The sequence below is a fragment of the Branchiostoma floridae genome, chromosome 3, assembly GCF_000003815.2.
Source record: "Branchiostoma floridae strain S238N-H82 chromosome 3, Bfl_VNyyK, whole genome shotgun sequence".
NCBI lineage: Eukaryota > Metazoa > Chordata > Leptocardii > Amphioxiformes > Branchiostomatidae > Branchiostoma > Branchiostoma floridae.
In genome coordinates this window covers 11569542-11585530 of record NC_049981.1, presented here as the reverse complement: position 1 = coordinate 11585530, position 15989 = coordinate 11569542, and the positions used below count along the sequence as shown (strand labels likewise).

Sequence of the window (15989 nt, the reverse complement as noted above, 5' to 3'; positions counted from 1 at the left end):
CTTGTGGCTATAGGAACCAATCTTTAGGTGATACTAAAGCGAAAACGTGAAAAGAATTGTTTTGCTACCTACGTTGTACATGACCTCTCCCACCATGCCGTTCCAATGGGAACCGTTTCCTTCCGGGGCGCCAAACTTGTGGTCAGGCACTTCGTACAGCTCGTACGTGAAACCCAGGTTCTTGGCCAGTTCGTTCAAGATGTCGATACAGAAGCCGCTGTACTTGTACGTGCCGTCTTTGTTTTCCCGTTTCATCACAAAAGGCTCTTCCTGTAAAAAACAAACAATGAACGTCTTCAACTTGTTTATCATTGCCTGTTTTGATTCCCTTCGCTTGACCTAAGTTTTGCTAACTGCTAGCGTTTCGTTGGGTTGCTATATTCTATCAGCACAATAGTAGTTCACTAGAACCGTAATAAGAATCGGGGGGGGGGGGGGAGTACAAACTTAGTCACGTTTGGGAATGCTAGTCCTTCCCACTTTACTCCACCTTGCAGTGGTAAGAAGAAGCAGTCATAAGTGCCCCGAATAATGTTTGTTATTGCGAGAATATTCAACATAGAACTCATTGACATTATTGACCAGATTGGTGTCGTTGAATCGGGTGTACAGAAGACTTTTGTAGTACGATTTACATTTTGCAGCGCTGTAAGCAATTCTTAGATTACCTTCTTCCTATTTGCAGTCAGAATATGCTAATTTGGAGCAGACATTGTAAAGCTAATGCATAAATCAATGGCCAGGGGGGAATCTGAAGAACGAAATATCAAATTAATTCGAGCTCTTCTTGCTCATTAACTTCGGCGACAGACAGCTCCAAGCAGGCAGGTCTGATAAAGAAGTTTGGCTTAGGAACAGCTACAAAAGAAATACGACATCTCCTTGACATTGAACGAAAAGAAATCCATTACAAATATCATGAACTCACTGTGCTGCCTGAAGCTATACATAGGCGTGTGCCCCCACGGAATAGAGGATGCCCCGCAGAACACTTATTTTTACTTTGTGCCTTTAGGAAAGTAAATTTCTTTATTTGGACAGATCGATAAAGAAGTAGCTTAAGTGTCACCTTCATCGTGTTAAGGGGATGAAGTATGTTCTCTGGAGTGTATGGCTTCGGGGTCGATGAGTAATAAGCCGATGGAATTTATTGAAAGAATCACTCAGGGTTCATTTTCCCAGATGTATTGCTCTCCAGCACTACTTAGAAAACAGGTCAACACGCCAGCTTTAGCGACTTATAGCTGAGTAATAGTGTTTATGGCAGATAGTAAACGCGGAGATTCAGGCTTAACTCATCTTTAAATCTTACATAAGAGAGAAAGGAGTGTCAAGCCAAAATCCATAGTAGTTGAAGGTCGGTTTGTTAGGACTATATAACTGAGCATTTTTTTCCTTATGCATTGTAAACATTGACCGACGGAGGCCGTGGATTTTGTACTACATTGTTTCCAAGCTTTCTTTACATAGATCTTAAATCTGATATATGAAGAAAGCTGGTCCTCATTCGCAACAAGACCAAGATCCAATCAGAATCTATAGCTAGCTAGTTTCAATCCGAATAGGTGTACCTGATACAAGTCAAGAAAGCAAATGTTTTTTTTTTTCATTTTCCAGGCAATGCAGCTGTGGAGCACCACGTCATTGAAATTCATCTTAAGTGGATTCATCTTAAGTGGATTCTTATGTTATTTTCTCCGATATTCCTGAGAGTTATACACCTCGTCAAATGTGACCTACAGGATTCTCATAAATACTGCGCGTCCTTTGCAGAAGGTTATTGAACTTGAGTAGTGCATGAGGAATCTTTCGGTCGAATTCTTTAGCTACAAAGTTGATTTAATGTTTTCCTCTTGCCCTGAGAATCGTCCACAGCTTGTTACCTTTGGTTGAGTACTCACAAGGGTTTTTAAATATAATATGGTGGCTTTGAATACTGGTCGTCCGTCAGCTTGGGGTCGTTAACATTGCTTTTATCTGTTTATTACCTACTACATGGCATTTTTATGGGCACAGGAGTTTGCCTGACCATAAAAGTCCGGGTTAGAAAGCTTAGCTCAAAACGCAGGACACGTTTGACGGCCTTCACTTTACTACTCGGGCGGCGCATTGATTTCCATATGGTACTGGTAAAACGTCGGCTGTATGGACGATAATTCATTTTCTTCACTGTTTCCTCCTAAGAGGGCTGACATATCACCTAAGTTCTGGTCTAGTCCGTGACGAATGTCGTCTGAATACTTGGTGCCTTGCCTGCCCACTCTATGCTAAGCTCTGCCCACTTTTCGGGATAATTGTAGGCTTACACCACATGGCTGTGGGCCACGTAATGCCATAAATCACACGTATATCTGAACTCCACTTTGCGTGTTCATAAATAAAACAAGATCATCATTGGAAACTTTCTAAGGGCATTTATGGCATCCCTGAAGAAAAATAATGATTTGTCTGGTACTTTCATCTCCTTTTTCACCAAGAATAGCGAATGAAATCATTAAAAATGCCACCTTTAGGGAACGGAAATATATGGTGCTGCGCTTCTTCTCCTGTTCCAAACGAAGGAGGTCAAGGATCTCGGCAGTTGGCTGTGTATGTGTTTTGTGTGTGTGTATTTGTGTGTGTGTGTGTGTTTGTGTGTGTTTGTGTGTCTGTGTTTGTTTGTTTGTGTGTGTGCGTGTTTGTGTTGGTGTGTGGGTGTGTTTGTGTGTCTGTGTGTCTGTGTTTGTGTGTGTGTGTGTGTGTGTGTGTGTGTGTGTGTGTGTGTGTGTGTGTGTGTGTGTGTGTTGTAGCAAAAATGAACAGAGCAGTGGTGTGTTAGGCTAGACCATGTGAAGGCTATGTATTAGCTTTCAAGCAAGTGTTAAAATCTTATTTCCTACCCAGAATGACCACTACAATGACCAAGTGGTGTGGGAATTTGGCTCTTATTCGAAAATCATACCAACGACTGATAAAAATGTGATATATGCCGCCCATGCTTTCCCGGCTTAACACTCAGCCCTTGGAAAAAATGAGACTCACAGTAGATATCATACAAATCTGGCAGTGGACGTGCTTTGTAGCTTCGGCGATGGACGATCTATACCCAGTATGGCGTTTACGAGGGTAATGACCCTGACAGTTGATAGAATGGTATGCCATGTTCAAACCCAGTTCTGGCATGGATCCAACATAGTTTGTAATATGTATGTGGCATCAACATAGACGCAAAGTTTGACCTGCTGACACGTCACATCTAAACCAATAAAACTGATTTTACAGCGTAATTGACATTCGCAGATTTTATCGGACACTGAACCCGTGAAATTAGGGGTTAATTTGGGTTTTTACCACTTTTCTCCGAGGATGATCCCTTTTTCAGCAACCATGATTATTTGTTGCCTGCTTGTTGATGAGCTTTAGAGATCAACTTGGTGTTAAGCCTTTTAACACCGATTTTAAGGAGGGGGGGGGGGGGGGGGTCACAGCATCGGATACTCTTGGTTATCTATTGTTATTTTGCCAGTATAATTTCATAATTTCCAACAGTCGGTTGGGTTAAGGCGGCCCAGGCTTATAAGAAAGTAGCATTCCATACTTATGTCTGTAACTTTCGATTGCTCGGTCGTACCATGGGTTTTACTTGAGACTCATGGAACACTTTTGTTATTTACATGCTGGATTTTGTTTATTTTGTCTAACTAATGTGGCCGACTGTACAAGTATGTATGTGTCGTAACACCTCCAAAGTAAGTTTTCGACATTTCGAATGATTTGTACTAAGATAGACGAAGTTAACAGGCAATTTTCCCACTGCTAGTTCCATTCCATGGCGGTGTGTTTTGGTGCATCCCTGACAGACACAACAAAGTAATGTAGGCGTTCAATTTAAAAGGTATCTCTTGCTACATTTTCCAAAGCACATGTACAAACATGGCGCAAAAAAGAAAGAACATACCAAAGGAAAAAAATACACTAAGGACAAATACATGATATGTAAGGCGAAAAAAATCGAACAAAAAAGTATGTAAGTGTTCATGGATTGATTTTGTATTAAACAAACATGAACAAAAACCAGAGAATAAAGGATTAACACAACCAAAAAGGTTACATTTGCAGGGAAATACACATACCTTCACATGCTATAGCTATAGCAAACTATACTGCTCTTTTTATTCTTGCTCAAGCACATTCAGAAAATTGGTGACCAGACCATCCGGCTGTGTTCTTTCACTCACTACATTATGTAATCGAACACCACAGAGTATCTTGTGCTTTACCGGTAACTATAGTGACAGCCGTCTAGTCCAGGTCATATTCGTTTTGAACAGAAGAATACACGGAGCAAAATCAATAAATATCCTTCCGTGGAGGTGAACATAAAAAGCTTATTTCAACCCAGTGAGAATTAACAATAGAAAATGACAACTTCTGTATTCTTTCTGTTCACGTTATTAGTCAAATATGATTGTGATCAATTGCGGTATAGGAGTACATGTTTGCATGAAATGGCATATGCAATTAGGAACAGCACCACACGTGAAATAACCTGATTGGTCAGAAATGGGGTACGTGTCAAAGTTTGTTATGAATGTTGTGCCTCTCAATTTTCCAACAGTTCCCCGTGGTAGTCCCGGAGCACTCATCAAATCAGAACATGTCAGAAGTAACGAGATGCTTTAAGCTTTTGGGACGTTGAACATAATCAGTTCTGCTCTGCTATGTTTAAGAAAGGTTGAAGAAACATCAATAAAAATAAAAGGAAATTCCCCCGATGCATTTCTTTTGTAATCATCTACATTTAGGGACCATCTTTGTGACCCCATAGGTTGTATTCCAAATACAGAAATAAAGGCTCTTTGTATCAGTTGCCTTGTAAAGACTGAATGCGGTGTTTTGGATGACGCCAGAGATGATTTTCCATGGAAGCTCTGGGTTCTTGCTCTTAAAAGCACGATCTATCATTTAACATTATCCATTTGCATGCAAACATCAGTTTGACAAAGCATCAGCCTTCAGGGCATGTCAAATTGCAGAGCAATTCTTTCAAAGCGCTCTTGCAAAATACAATGTCATTGAAAGTCGCTTGATTTTCATACAGTATTAATATTGTACAGGCATGACGTCAAGGTAAAACGTGGCCCCATTTGACTGGACGGCGATCGCACTGCGACGTCGCTGCGACCTGAATTGGCTTTGTGTAAACCCTTAATTCATAGTTAAAATACAATGCAAAATTTGCGTACATTTAAAAGCATGCCTGAAAAGACAACAAATATCAAAATGCTTGGAATTCCGTTTTTGTCTGTGAATTTTGCTCAGCACTTTGTCCAATCGCTTAAACTGTTCGACATGCAATATGCAAACATGCCTTAAATAATGCTTATAAATGAAGTTTGTTTCTTGAAAGTAATGCTTTACGTGTGCTTATACCCCCCTCACATTAGGCGCGATTCGATCGGAAGGCTAGTTTACGAGCTCTAAATGACATTTTCGTGAGTAAGACCTCCGGTGTTCTCACGATCATCCTGCGATTTTTAGGGATCGCCGGCAATTTTCATGAGTCTTACGACGGTCGTGGTGCAGCGAAACATGTTCTTAACAAAAGCGACTAGTCGCAGGAGATCTCCAAGATCGCAGAGCTCGTTACCGAGTCGCAGATCGTGCGTGCAAATCGTGCGTACCTCGCAAGGGTATCGGTCAATAGTCTTGCGTCAATCCAACGATTAAAGACCGATAGGCGAGCACAGACATAGTTATTAATCATCGAGCGCAAATCGGATGGCAAACGCCCGTTAGTCGGGCGACGTTCGGGCGACGTTTACCCGACTTCCGATTGTTTACAAATATGGAATTTTTGGGAATGTGAGGGTAATTCTAACATTGTGGCCCCTGTGGCAGTATGTAGGCTGGCTTTGTGACACACTTTCCTTTCTTGTGTCATTTCTATTATGCCCGCGCATTCCATTCATTGGTTGAAAAGATTCCGACAACAAAATAAGCAATATTTATTGATCTCTTGCCTTTTTTGAGGAACGTTTTGTGTTCCCTTGTCCGCGTGCAAGAGGTCATGGGAGGTTCATTATCATAAATTTATTCACCGTCGATCGCACGAGGCTCGCTTATATGTGAGGGGGACAGATTTGGGGCTAAAAATACGCAAGACCATCTTAAGATCTTAAAATCAGCCGACCTTCCTGCGATCGCGAAGTACGTCCGAAGATCGTATATAATGTGAGGGGGGTATTAAAGATTCGTATATTGTCGGTTGCAGAGAGGTCGCCACCCTAGTGGAATCGCTTCTCCCCGCTGTGCAGCTTAATGGTACCAAAAAGACAAATCTCTAACATGACGACCACCTTCGACACTTGCTCTTCCCCAGTTGAACCCACAGTCGACTGGGAAGTCAGATACTGTCTTCATTGTCGTTTTTCTTCCCTTTCAAGGTTGTTAGCGATTCCCCAGCTTGTCATGCCTTTCACAAGGGACATTTTGTTTGGTCCAAAACATTGACATGATAGTTTGTCATACCTTTTCATTGCGTGATCCCATATGGGCCGGTTATCTACTCTTGGAGAAGGATGGGCTGTGCAAGATCTAGAGTTGAACTTTTTAGAGGATACGCAGAGCACAGGTCGTTGGTGTAAGCATTACTTCGGGTACATTTTACAACCAACCTTGAACTGAACACTATTTAAAGACTTTACACTCGGTGTTAAGATTGTAATAACTTCAGGACTAGAATAGATAGGATGATATGATGAATGCCATATCAAATTTTGAGGTCTCAGGGCAACTAAAGATATCAGGCTCTCCATCGAATACAATGGACGAATTTCGACATGAGCTGGTGTTATGGTATTTTCGTGTATGCAATGCATACAACATTTTGATAAGGTCAGAACGTATGTTATATAATATGTCTTTACGGAATATTGATAATAATGGTCTATTCAAATGCGGTAGTATGCAGTGCTGCCAACAAGGATGCGATTCTCCCATATAGGTCAAGGCATTAAGGCACACAGTTTCTAAAGACCTTAGCATGCCTGAACACGAATACATAACTCTTTGACCCCGCGGGAAATGTAAATGCGATACAATCTCATCACGTTTCGCAAGCCAAAAGCCCAGCTCGGGGGATATTGCTATAAAGTATAAAGACGGAACTCAACAATACAGAACAACATCACGAGGAGATAGCGTTCATATCTATTGCTGAGATCTTTGCCAACAGACCGGCGCTGCTGTTAACTGTTGGTTTGACGTTGTTTCATCTGGCTGTGATGGACAGGCAGGGCGGAAGCAGTCATGTCAAGCGGATCTAGAGTCTTAGCAGAATTACGTAGAAACACTCTAGCTGTCCTTATCAACCATGTACCTTTCCATCATGTACCAGTAAAAATCGCACGTGCCTTGTTTGGGTATCAAAGGCACTACCGTACACCTCTGGAGTTTGTCAGTTTTGTAATTTGAATAAGGTAGAGGACCACTTATTTTAAATTATAGTTCATCGATAGGAATACTTTTATAATCACATCATAAGAAAGTTTCCTCATTTTGAATCTATGACTACTTATGAAAAATTACTTACGTGTTTTGACCATGTTAGATAAAACAATACGTCCTTATATTATTAATGTTACATCAAGAGGTAAGAAGAAACTGAATTTATGTAATATGATACATGTTTTACTCCAAAAGCAGTTACTCAAGCAACCGGATATGCTTTTGTAAACGGTCAGACGTTTCAGACAGCCATCTGGTGTCTTTTGTCAGTAAAACTGGAGAAATCTTGTTGGAGATTTTATATCCCAACTGCGAATGGGTATGCAAAAGAGATCTTGTTGGAGAACAGGCTTATGAATTATCTTAACTTTTGTTTGAAGCGTCTGACCGTTTCCAAAATCATATCCAGCTGCTTGAGTAACTGCTTTAGGGCGTATCGCCTTCATCGACGTAACACATGTTTTAGTTAGTATTAGAAGTGCTATTATATGTACTTTATTACGACTTTTATATTTGTATGTCTGTTGTTGGTCCGAGAGGGCTAGAACGAGGTCAGCGGCCTGGCTACTCTACAGCACTGCCATCCCGGGGGACGCAGCCGTGGCGAAATGGTACATCGTTCCATCATAACAAAATCAATACATTTCCTTACATTGACGTCATGGCCGCTACCTACTTTCGGCACATAATGACCCGGAGGACTAATCTATAACGCGTTATGTTCCCAGCCGCGGTCCTGAGCTGTGCATCACAGGAAATTACCGGATCAATTTAGCATGCCAGGTTCCAATCACCCCCCCCCCCTCCCCAGAAAATAGGCCAAATGTACACCGTGGATAAACGCGTAACGTCTTCTCTGAGCAAACATGCTGCTTAAGTAAGAAGTGATTTCATAATTATAAGCAGTGTATGGTTTAAATTGCTTTTCATTGTCACATTATCACAGTCGTTTGATTTTACTGTGTCCTAACTGTACTGAACGCAATGGGGTTTCTTTTTAATTATTACATTTCTGGATTTTATTACTTCCTGAAGTATATACATTGCTGGTTATTCTTTATGCCGAGAGACGTACAGAGCCGCGTTCTATTACCACGTTATCACTGTTATTCTGTATTTGATTCTATTATGTCATACTAAACATCATACTAGCCATACTATTGTGTTCTAGTCATACTAAACGCACTCGAAGCGTAAGGCGTTTTTTAAAACTTTATGTCTCGTGTCCAGCCTTTATTCTTTTATTCCTGGCTAAAGTATGATTTGTACGTGTATAAATGGCTAGCTTTGGGGCTTAGAAAACCGCATGGCTCTTGTGCAGTAATATTTCATACAGGCAAAGGCCAACAACCTACTTCGTCGTTATCACTCCGCTGCAGACTGATTCACCGCAACTTATAACTGCCAAGTAGTGCGGCTATCCAGTTATTTTACTACAGGGATGTCTGAGAGGGAATGGAAGCGCTAACTCCTGTATTAGGATCGACTACTGATGTGAACTTCATTGACGCAACAAAGCTACAGGGACGTTTAGAAATATTTTTACAAATGACTGCTAGATACAGAAAGTAAGATCACTTTAACATTAAAAGAACCATGCTTTCTTTAGATATAGCCAACAGTAGTATTTGAATCACTTGTTCAAATCATTGTCCTTTTCACATGTATTTTTACTATGTCTCTAAAACATGCCATATGCATTTCCCAAGTCCACGTACTTGCAACTAGCCGTAGGGTACGAACTTGCAAATATACCCTCTGTAATGACAAGGTATTTTAAGATGGCCTAAACTTTCCTATACAGTACTGTATCTGTATCTGTATCTGTATCTGTATCTGTATCTGTATCTGCATCTGTATTTTTATTTCTGTACTACGTATGAATAATACATCTTGTATTACCATGTACAGTACTTGGTGAAACGAGTTCAAGGGAAAAACGAATTTTTGAACACACTACTTTCGGGTCAATGGCTCTTGTGATTGTCTCTATTTCTTTTCCCGAGCTATATTTTCTAATACCTAAACATCATCTAAATTTATGTATTTTCCTATCCTAAATACTGTCGAGTAACTGTGAAACAGCAATGTAAAAGCTCTATTTTAATGCAAGGAAGCATTATTTTCCCCCAACAACAGATGGTACTTCGCTAAACTGCACTGTAGTCCGGAGTAAATTGCGAGATAACAGTCGCAGACGGTAAAGTAGGTCAGGAAAGTACTCTTTCATGTCGGGAGTGGCGACAGTTGATCGATACTTTACAGCAACCTGCCGTCCAAATGGCGTCGACTGTCAGAGTTGACACTACAACTGATAAGATAGTTCCGCTCTTCTTCTACTCTGGACATATATAGTTCTGGGTTCGTATCAAATTTGTCGAAATGCCTGCTATATCTTTAAATACATTTGTGTGATTTGACATCGCATAGTGCGATGTCAGAGAAAGAAACGTGTCATGTCTTACTTTGGTAAAAGATGTTGAGAGGCGTGCCGAATGTTGTGTGATGGATGGCAGACTTGAACTAGATCTGATCTTTATCCACACGTCAAGAATTCAGAAAGTATACGTAAATAAGAAAGCCCCACCTTTATGTGTGCTGAAACTTTGATTTCGTGCAATGGTGTGCGTAGAGTTCACATTATAAATGTATGAAAGGGTACGTCATTCTTTGTGTTTGTTGGGTCTTATCATCGTTCCGGAGAGTGCCCAGGGTCATACAGGATGCATCGGAATATCAGACATGGGCAGAGGAACAAACAGAAACTAGCAACGAAGCGGCGAGGTGATTCATTTGTAGATAAAAGCCTCCCCAGTGGTGCAGTCTTTCCATAATCCCCCACTAGTAGAAACGAAGCCTTGCCATTCTCTAGATACAGATCTCATTTCCACTGGGGAAGTCTTTGCAAAGAACTCCGGATCCTCAGATGCTTATCTATCATGCATAAAACCAGCCTCCGTCATCAACCTTTAAAAATGGCAAAATGTTCCATTGTTCACAGCAAAACACTTTTTGCGTATACGTGCATTGAAGTTTGCATACAATACGATAATGTGCGTACATTCTGGATATCAAACAGCATTACTTTGTGAGAGGGGTAAGTCAGAGCGCACAAACCATTTCGACCAGGACGGGGGCCATATCGACTTCCAACAACCTTTGACCCATTGCTGACGTCATATGTTTCTCAAGTCACGTGTTCAGAGCGATTGGTTCAGACACCTTAAGAGGATTCAATGATCGAAAATTACAGTGATTCCAACTGTATAGAGTGGTCAGTTTAAGGACAGTTTGCCATTTTCCACAATGTAATCTACCGACTGAGATGTTTTTGCAATGATTCGGTAAGTAGTCTATACTATGGTACAAACATGCAAAACATCATGGCGAAGTTCACGGCAATTAGCCTTCAAGTTCGCCAATGGGCTGCATTTGTCAAATGACAGTCTGCTATTCCTCTATTTCCCCAGACGAAGTGATAGAAGCCAATGACTCATCGCTAAGAGACTAACGGCAAAGCTAAGGCTTTGATAACGAGCGATACTCTGTTTTCCCATGACATATAAGATGATGACTTTGCTGTTATGCATATAAATATACTGGCTTTGTTGAGATAAGAAACGGCGCAGATCACTGGGCGTGTTATTAATATTCTTTCACTGTTATCCGGTGATGGAAGGGCGAAGACAGGACATGCCACATGAGTATCAGTGTAACAAATATGTTTTGATGCTGGATGTAATGAACTGTCAGCAACCCATAACGTGTACAGGATGTTTTGATTTGATTTCATGAATGGCAACCACTGGGAAAATGTTTCGCAAAAACGTTGCTTATGGTCAGGAAAGTTGAACAAATGACTGAATGCACAGAACAACAAATTCTTTATTTGTGTTCTCTACTTTTTCTTTGAGTCTGGAATTCTGCCACACAAGTATATCCGTTTTCGATATTTTCTTATTTACGACATTAATTTTGTATCTTCTTGTACAAAAGATAGTATGGTCTCGATCTTTCTGAAACGGGCAAAACTATAGTTGAGTGGGAGGATACCATCCATGTGATCAAGTCAGCAGTGTGGCCTAATATACTTATTCCTCAGGTGAAATTCTGTAAGGATGTTTCCAACTGACAGTCCTGCTGTGAAGTCATAAATAGTCGATGCTACCTATCTGAAACAAAGTTTGACGCGAAGCATCTTTTATTCATACATTTTCCCTTTGACTTTGTGTCTTTGTGATCCTAGTTCAGATAACTATATGGGATGGAAAGTCACTTTGGGTAAATGCATAATTCTTTTTGGTCAAGTCAACGTTCATTTCGGTGGATAAGCCCAGTATATCTCTGAGGTGCATTCCTTTAACCGTGACAAACTCGGTTAGGCGTGAACGGTTTGGTGTATGTATGAGGGATGTTCTGTGGTATAGGACAGGATTTGGTTCCGGACATGGCATAATTTTCACAAGGTTTAAAGTCTCCCAGGTATTAAAAGTGCTGAAAAGATTTTTCACCACTAGTGCATGGTCGTCTGATTGGTCAGAAATGTTTGGTTTCGGACCATCAATTTCTTGCGTGACCATGGCCATTTTTTAAAAGTTTTTCAATTTATTGTTAGAATCCTCAGCAACGTTTATTAATTATAAGCTAGTTTCCTCTAGTGTTATGAATGTATTTCCATCAAATTGATAAAGGATGTATAATCACGTAGTTTGCATATTAGCTGTCTGCATAGTATAAGCATGAAATGCATATAAGAGACTTTTGAAGTACATGTTTGCATTCATAGTTTCTATTCTCATGGGGTAGATACTTTGTCTTCCATTTCCCTATTTGTATTGATGTATCTTGTCCCATTTTCCACTCTTACATTCTGTTTCTCTCAAACTCTTCAACGCTAAGAGTTTTACTTTGAATCAAAGACACCTATGCTTACAGTGTTGTTGTCTCAGATTTTGAATACATCTGACTCGTGACCCCTGGTCAAAGTTTTACATGACTACTGCAGTAGGTATACGGATGCCGGGAAGACTTCAGATCATGTAAGATATACTGGAGTGATGAATCTACACCCTTCCGTGCCCTAGGGGGCTAGTAAATTGAGGAACAAGGTGACATTGGTTTCCCCGTGTCCTACCTGTCACACTGTGTCTTGTCTGATGTGCTCCCCAGGGTGTGTCCCCGATAGCGCTGTTTGCTTGTTTGATGAATGAGAGTACTATGGTCCCTTCCGGGAAAGATTGTGTTGATCAGAACTTTATGAACACGTCAGCGGTAAATCTCTAACTAACAAGACAGAATGACGGTACTGGCCAGTCGATATATCGTGTAATTGGCAAATGGAGCAGAGCAGGTTCCAAATGTCGTCGCCTTATCAACAACACATCACCAGGCTTGCGATAAGGTCCTTTCTATCAGTGTTCTTGTCAATGTTCCCCAGGGGATGATATTTTGATACGATACCCCCCATAAATGTCAATTACGTTAGTTAAAGTTAAGGTCCTTCTCACATCATGTTTATGTAGGGAGGCGACCATCTCCGTTCTTATAGCTATTGGCTACACAACACAACACAACACTACAGCAGAGCTAAAGGGCCTGATCTCTGGTGGTGGAGTATGTGTTCAAGTACCATTTTTTGCTCTTTTTCAAAACAAAGTGCGCAGTGCTTAAGCAGAGAAAGTCGTATGTGCCGTACCGGTACGTATTGTTCACGACTAAACAAAACTAGCCTCTATCTACGACTTCTTACTTACGAGCAACACACATGGAGGAAATATCCACGGAGGTTGCTCGTACAGCCCTTATTGAAACTTTTAAAACACTAAGCATGCATAATATACCACAATCCGTATCTGTGTCTATGTAGCTGATATCGCCACCATTCGTCTTTGACAAAAGGACATTCCTTCTTTTTTCATATCAGGTGCTTTTATTGCCTTTTCCATAAAACTTTCAAAAACCCAGGTGCACATCTATATTCACTTGTCATATTTTCCATCAAGTTGTTATGAGTAATTCTTGAGCAGAGAAGACTCCCTGTACATCTGGTTACATTACTTTGATCAAGACTACAGTGTCAGCAGGGGCGTATGGGACATGTGAACATACTGCTATGATCATTTACCCCTCCGTCTATGTCACTTTGTCAGGTTCGATGATGCATTGTGTATGTCCCGCTGTTTCCGCAGTTCAAAGAGACGCAACCCTTTGAAATAATTATTGAAGCTTTGCTGAATGACGGAGAGGTGGCATCCGCAAGCTGTTAGAGTTTTCATTAAAACATAACTTAAACGTTGGCAGTTTAAAGTTTTCTCAACAACGGAAGGGTTAAAACTATTTAGCATGTAATTGTGATAGCAAAATTTTCAATGCTTTGATCAATCATTTTTTAAAAGAATATATAGTCAATCTTGGTCGCCCTAGTGGTCATCGTCACAGTAAGGAACGAACATTGCTGACTTTCACCAGATGAGTCAAGTGAGGTAAAGTGCCTTTCCGGAGGGCAAACACTGGGGTCTACAAATGATTCGAAACCAGAACCTTCAGATTCTGGGCCAACAACCGTAACAGCAACACCACCTTGCCACGGTTCTGGGTTCTATTCTCAAGCCTATGACATCCTCTGTACCGCTCTTACCTTAGCTTTGGCCCATGTAAAATAGGGTGCTATACCCTTGCTCGACACTTTCACGAAAAGCCATTATGTTGCCGTCTGGGAATTACGGCCCTTGGCAACACGCACTTATTGCAGAAAGTACTGCGACGTATGACTTCAGGGTGATATATTGGCAGACAGGCAATCCCCAGCTATGCGATAAATCATTTTCTGTCGGGAAGCTTCGGATGTGAAGAGTGTGCAGATAGCCCTTAGGTTATTGCTAGCAAGACTGTTACATATAAACCTTGAACATAATAGAGATCGCCATCACTTGCTTTGAAACTAAGCCAGCCATTTCATCTTTGTAGAAAGTCTCCAGTTTCCCGTCTAGAGGAAATTGGAGCCATAGGCTTGGATCACTAGACTTCGAAATAAGGCACATTGCAGTGAGTGGATAAAAACAATGATAACGGTTTCTGAGAAGTTCGGCAAGCTAGCATGAGAAAATTGACGACGCACTCGTACCCTCAGGTGAATGTTTTGCTGGGTTTCCTTTTTCATATTACGAGGTAAAACATTTACCTACAGTCAGATGAGAACATCGTGCTACTTCAGTTTGAGAAGGTCGAGGTCTCGAGCAGTCGACAGGCTAGCCAACCAGAATAGGGCAACGCAGACACCATGGAACCTTTGACCCACATTTGGCAGTCACGTGTTATGTTGAACTTCAAAAAGTATAAGTTTGAAACTAGCTACATATGTACGTACGTAATCCTATTCATCTGTGTTACTTGTATAGATTATACTTGTTCCTCCATGAATAATGAAGCTATTGTTTGTGTGTGTTTGCATATTTGAGGTCAGCAATAACAACAAGACTGGCAATAAAAATATTATTGCCATGACGACGATTGAGGTGAAAAACAATACAGCTCAAATCAGAAGTAGACTGGAACTTCCCTGTCGCACTATCCTGGCACAATATACTAGCCCACCTGTAACATAAAACTACGGGGGGGGGGGGGGGGGCTTGCATACCCAGCATACTGTGGACTACTAGCATTCCTGTGGAAAAATGCCTGTGCAATTCCTAGAATTTTTGCAGACTGAACACAAAATATACCATTTGACGACTCCCCTGAGGCGTCGTCAAGGCGTCGTCAAAATCTCTGGATGGATTGTGACTATCTTTGGTAAGTAGATAGAGGAAAGTATAAAAGGTTACCTCCAGAGTCACTCCTCGTAGGAAAATCCCCCTCATCTTGTATTTGATACCTGTGAGAACGGCAACAACATAGCAACTTCAGTTATGCTTAGGAAAATTATTGTACAACCGGTTACCCGGCCGACCTCATTGAAATCCTGCCGTCCTTAGATTTATTTGGGATCAACTAGAGCTAGAGAAATAGACATTAAATTTTCGATCATGAAAGTAATGTACTTTCCAAACAGAATGCCATTAGCTTTAGACGTCACAGTTTGTAAACCGATTAGAGCTTTAATAGTTGCTGCAGGAATATGTGGAAACACTGTACTTCTCTTTTTTTTTCCATTTTATCATTTATCATTTATCCATTTTCCATTTTATCATTTATCATTTATCATTTGATATACATGTATAATGTCTGTATGATAAAGATATGATGCAAAATACCAGTGTCCTAATGCATGCCATTTACAAAGTGTACTTGTTTGAACACTTTGATCGAAATCTAAAGAGAATGAACCGACCCAATTTTGTTTCCAAACCCGTTACTAGAAACATCATTTATTTCTCAGGCCTAATAGACCCATTTTCACCCTGGGTCTTCCCTATTCAGCGAAACGTAATAAGAAGTACAGCCGCACACATGGTGCCCTGTCCCCCTCGAGAAGACGAAAATCCCAGACTGAGACACCCCCT

The 15989-nt window shown here is 40.8% G+C and overlaps 1 protein-coding gene across 2 annotated transcripts in view; it reads right to left on the bottom strand.

Moving 5' to 3' along the window:
• Positions 1–15353, bottom strand: part of LOC118412708 (glutamate receptor 4-like) — a 29117-nt gene extending 13764 nt beyond the window's left edge. For both annotated transcript variants that reach the window (XM_035815737.1, XM_035815736.1), the window contains exons 1-2: positions 15312–15353; positions 73–270 (exon numbers count right to left, since the gene is read on the bottom strand). In XM_035815737.1, the coding sequence (XP_035671630.1) occupies positions 73–270; positions 15312–15347 (234 nt within the window). In that variant the 5' untranslated portion in view covers positions 15348–15353. The remainder of the gene's footprint in view (positions 1–72; positions 271–15311) is intronic.
• Between the last annotated feature and the right edge of the window lie 636 nt (positions 15354–15989).